Source organism: Lactuca sativa, chromosome 7 (assembly GCF_002870075.4).
Source record: "Lactuca sativa cultivar Salinas chromosome 7, Lsat_Salinas_v11, whole genome shotgun sequence".
NCBI classification, from domain to species: Eukaryota; Viridiplantae; Streptophyta; class Magnoliopsida; order Asterales; family Asteraceae; genus Lactuca; species Lactuca sativa.
This window is the reverse complement of record NC_056629.2, coordinates 117,895,258-117,900,131: the sequence shown is the minus strand read 5'-3', so window position 1 is coordinate 117,900,131 and position 4,874 is coordinate 117,895,258. Positions and strand designations below refer to the sequence as shown.

Here is a 4,874-nt window from a genome sequence, read left to right as displayed (position 1 = left end):
ATATGGTCGATTATAGAATTATTCCAATAACTACTATGGGGTGTTAGAATGATTTCAAATGGCAATAAGACACCCATTATGTCATTTTAGATCAATACAAGTTAATGACTTAATTAAATGGCGAAATCGGAAACGAATTTGGAAACGACGTTTGGTTGGTCGAATTGGATTACAATTTGAGTTACAAGAAGTGATATGAAATTTCGGGTTGTTACATCATGGTCTTCAGTGATTCAAAATTTTGATCTTCAAAGTAACAGTTGGTTATCTGTTATGTTTGATATGAGGAGTTCATAGATTCCATATTATTTGAGAGATTTCCAACATTCTGGTTCGATCCAAACTACTTCAAGATCAGATTGTGAAAATTATGTTTTCTCAAAATTTCTTCATCCGAAAGCAAACTTTCTTGATTTATTGTTTCTTTTGAGAATGCTATGGAAAAGCGAAGGTATAATCAATGTTTACTTGATCATCAATCTTTAACAACCAATCCTAAATACTTAACATTGCTTCCTATTGAAAGATTTACAGTTAATGTTTATACCCGTTCTAATTTATTTATTGTTAAAAAGGAGATTTTTAATTTCATTTGGTCTTGCTTCCACTTGTATGTTATTATGGAAAATGAAGTTGAAGTGTGTCTAATCAAAGATAAAAAGAATTCCCTGTGGAAAGATGTTAAACATAAAAGAGTTGATGATGGTGAAAACTATTATTCAGATTATCCAGGGTCCTTCTGATCTTTCTCATTCTACCAATTTAAAGGTATGTTCCTATCTTAATTTTACAAAGGAGATTCTATTTCTACTTTTAAACTTTTGAAAGTAGTTTATGTCTAGAATTCACATGTGAATTTATGAATTTTAATTATAGCAATTAAAATTTATTTTTATTCAAGTCTAAAGTGTTATTAATTGTTATTTTGTAGGTTATGTTTAATCAAAAAGAAGATTCTATCACATGTAGTTGCATGCTTTACATTAAAAAAGGATTCTTATGTCGCCATATTTTTTATGTTTTTAATATCAAGGAGATTGATATAATACCATCAAAGTACATATTGAAGCGTTGGTGGAAAGATATCATTCATCTTGAACTCTTGAGACAAACATTTTCAAATTATGGAAATGAAAGTAAAATGATTCAAGATGCTTTTATTACTTTTGGTTCAATTGTTAACAAATTAGCAAAAGAGGAGGATGTGTTGAGCAATTTTCTGAGTAATCTTCAAGAATATTTGAGTGAATTTAATAAATGTGGTTCATCAATGTCATCATGTAGTAAATATACACATATGACATCTTTACGTGGAGCTTCAGTACCTAATACTATTAATTTTAAAAATCCAGAAGTTAATACAGACAAGGGTACTGGGAAAGATTCATCAGCAATAAATAAAAGTCAACTAAGGCGTCGAAGAAGCGATTAAGGGAATGTACTTTATGTCATAAGCCGTATCATGATGCTAGAAATTTTCCTCTAAAGGAAAAAAATAGGAAAGGTTTTCTCTTAAAATTGAATATTAAGCTTTTAATGATTTGTTTTTACTATATTGTAATAGAATAAATAAATATTGAATGTTTTTGTAAAAAAAATTTCATGGTAAATCATTAATGTTGTATAAATTCACTATATTGTAACATATTTACATTGTAAATCTGCACTATAAATCATTAATTTTGTATAAATTCACTGTATGAATCTGCACAGATTTCACATGGTGAATCTGTACAGATTCACAATGTGAATATCAACAAATTGACAGTGTGAATCTGAACAGATCAATTTTTTTTTATCAAATTTCATATGAATGGACGGAGGATAAAAAGTTATGAATATATATATATATATATATATATATATATATATATATATATATATATATATATATATATAATTCTTTTTTTGATGAAAAATTTGCTCTAAAAGTTGATAAAAGATTGGTTCCTTGGTTCTAAGGTTTAAAATAGTTCCTTGTTATTATCTATGTTCTAAAGATCTATATATACTGTAACTCACATTGTGATCCTAAGATATAAATTATACATGTTATAAAAAAACTATATGTACTGTAGTTTACCATGTGAATCTCATATACAAATTTTCATGTTATAGATTGACTTTATAAAATTTAAATCATGTTGTGAATCTCACCATTTCAAAAGATTGACTTTATGTAATGTAATGTAATTCAAATTGTGAATCTCACATATTTAAAATAGAAATTTATCCACTCCACCTCTTCCCCCTCCCCCCCCCCCCAAACACCACCAATACACTAAAATAGACATTCACATGAAAATGTTAACATATTTGAAGTATTAGTAAAGTGCATTGTATTGGACATAAAGGTTCAAATCAAAATGTAACAAAACAAGCGTTTATATGTTCTAAAAGAAAATAAAGTGCATCTAAAATTATATTAACCATAATACCATTACATTTAATAGAAAACTAAAGTTTAAAATTTCCAATCCTTGAAGTTCTAAATCCTTTCTCCCCTTAATTCCCATCCTTTTTTTTTATCAAAGCTTGTATTTCTTCACTATACTTTTGTGTAAACTTCTCAGTTTGTGAAATGACTTTTGACCTCAATATGTTTGCGTCACTCAAAAGTATCTTTGTCAAATACTTAATACACACATTATTTAACACATTTTGTAGTTCTTTTGATTATTTTGGCAACCCACAGTCCCTATTTACTGTTTTATCTCCCATATACCTCGGCATATGACGCATGCAAAAAAAATCCACAGTCAACATGATTATCCCTTTGTTGGGTTTTGATACGAAGTAAAAGTTTGTTTTTCATAAAAACTGGCAACAAAAGACTTTAAGAACAACAAGTTTATTTTTGGTTCATAACAAAAATGAACCATCATGGATACATTTATAGAGGTTAGAATGAAACTAAACCAACCATATGATGTTTTAGAGATAACCTTTGAATCCTTTGAATCCACATGGTTTTGGGGTGTTGATAAAGATAACAAAAGATCAAAGTGTATGATCTTCTATACAAGTATCTGTTGGAATAGTGTCTAAGGCTGCAACTATATTAGGCAAGTATTTAACCCGGTTGTGCATGGTCCTTTTGGGTTGCCTTCACCATAGCAACTTGACAGGATGATTTATTATGAGAGAAGGAATATTATTAATATATTATGAGAATAATATAAGGAATAATAATATTATTATTTGATAAATATAAGTCATAAATTAATTAGGAATTAATTTGGTGACTTAAAGAGATTAATTGAATAAAGGGGCATAAACTATCAATTGTATGATAGTTGGACTTTGGGCTATAAATCCCTTATGGATAAAGGTGGACGATTTCTAGGGCTTAGGATAGGCTTAGAATTCATCCAAAGGCTTATCAATTAGGGTATGGGATTGCTTAGGGTCTAAGTTATCCAATTAGGGTTTAAGGGTGAAACCTTAGGAGCCTCACTAGTATATATAGACCTTAAGGGTCAAGGGAAATCGACACTCTTGATAGAAAAGAAACACTGGCCGATTTTCTCTTCCCTCTCCTGTCTCTCAAATCATCCTCTTGCTAGTTGGTGTTTGTAAGCCATTAGAGGAGTGACAGTTGTGACTCTAAAGCTCCAAGGACAAGAAGATCAAGCAAGTGATTCAAGGTAAACTTCTAATTCCGATTTCTTATTGTTATTATACTCTATTAGCCATTAGAAGTCTTGGATTCAATGCATGTTTAATTAGAGAAACCTAGATCCAAGCATTAGGGTTTGCATGTGCACATAGGAATGTTCATTTGGCTAAAACCCATCAATATCCACCATCAAGAGTATGGCATTTGTAATGCTAGTTCATTCTTGTTTTCTTGAGTGTCTAAAGCCTTTAAGTGCTTATCTGAATTAAGCACTAAAGGGAACAACTCAAGAGGGCTTCTAATCTTGCAACAATCTTCAAAAGACAACAAGAAGAGGGAGAGAGACAGGTGATTTCGGCCATGCAAAGAGATGGAAAGAATCATCAAAAACTTGCACCAAAGTCATGCAAGACACCTCTTTAAATACCCATGAAAAAGCAAAAGTAACACCATATAATAATATAAAGTATTCACTAGCTTTTAGGAGCATGGGGAGAATGGGAGGAAAGTTGAAAAACAACCTCCTATGCTTGTCAAAACTTTCAGCCATAAGGCTTTGGAAGAGACAAAAGTTGTCTCCAACTTTATTAACCATGGTAGAGTAAGTCTTTAACTTAATCATGGTTAACCAAAGTGTCCAAAACTTTGTACACAACTTATTAAATCATACCATATGAAATAGTAACTAGTAATACTCTCTTATAATTATTATTTACACAAAACAATAATTATCCCCTAATTAAAATACAAGAATTGATATTATTTATTAATAATCATATTAATAGTAAATATACAAAATGTGCCAACTTGATAAAGGTGTGACCCTATAGGGTCATATATTATTAGCAATATCACTCCATAATGACTCTTGGGATATAGATCCAATAATCTCCCACTTCCACAAGATACATTATAGATTAACATAAATAGTAGCTGACGTCTAGCAATGGGCTACTGCCCCTAACAACATATGAAGGGTGCCATTTCATCAACAACCAATGCTAGGATCTCTAAGATACAATTGTTACTAAAGGTGTGGTATTAATTATTCCTTTGTCTCAGACATCATGTCGAACATGAGATATGGATCGTGATCAATCTCATTTACTGTTCAAATTTAACTAAGGCCTTAGATGTCATGCTCTCAACGAATAAGAGGGACAAATCACATATCGACTACATACGCCCATCAATGTAGTTCATGTCATACCCAACGATGGCCTTTATGATTGCCTTTTATGAAACAGTGTTGAAC

The 4,874-nt window shown here is 30.6% G+C and overlaps 1 protein-coding gene across 1 annotated transcript; it reads left to right on the top strand.

Annotated features, from left to right (window-relative positions):
- Positions 1 to 678: 678 nt before the first annotated feature.
- On the top strand, positions 679 to 1,432 carry LOC128127319 (protein FAR1-RELATED SEQUENCE 1-like). The gene is made up of 2 exons (XM_052765779.1): positions 679 to 768; positions 932 to 1,432. Exons 1-2 carry the CDS (start codon positions 679 to 681, stop codon positions 1,430 to 1,432), a joined length of 591 nt encoding a protein of 196 aa, XP_052621739.1.
- The last annotated feature ends 3,442 nt before the right edge of the window (positions 1,433 to 4,874 follow it).

What these genes read in the sequence shown, in the direction of transcription:
- LOC128127319 (XM_052765779.1), top strand. Translation starts at nt 679, where the DNA reads ATGTTAAACATAAAAGAGTTGATGATGGTGAAAACTATTATTCAGATT. An exon ending in CTCATTCTACCAATTTAAAG is followed by an intron (nt 769 to 931) that starts GTATGTTCCTAT and finishes GTTATTTTGTAG; the next exon opens with GTTATGTTTAATCAAAAAGA.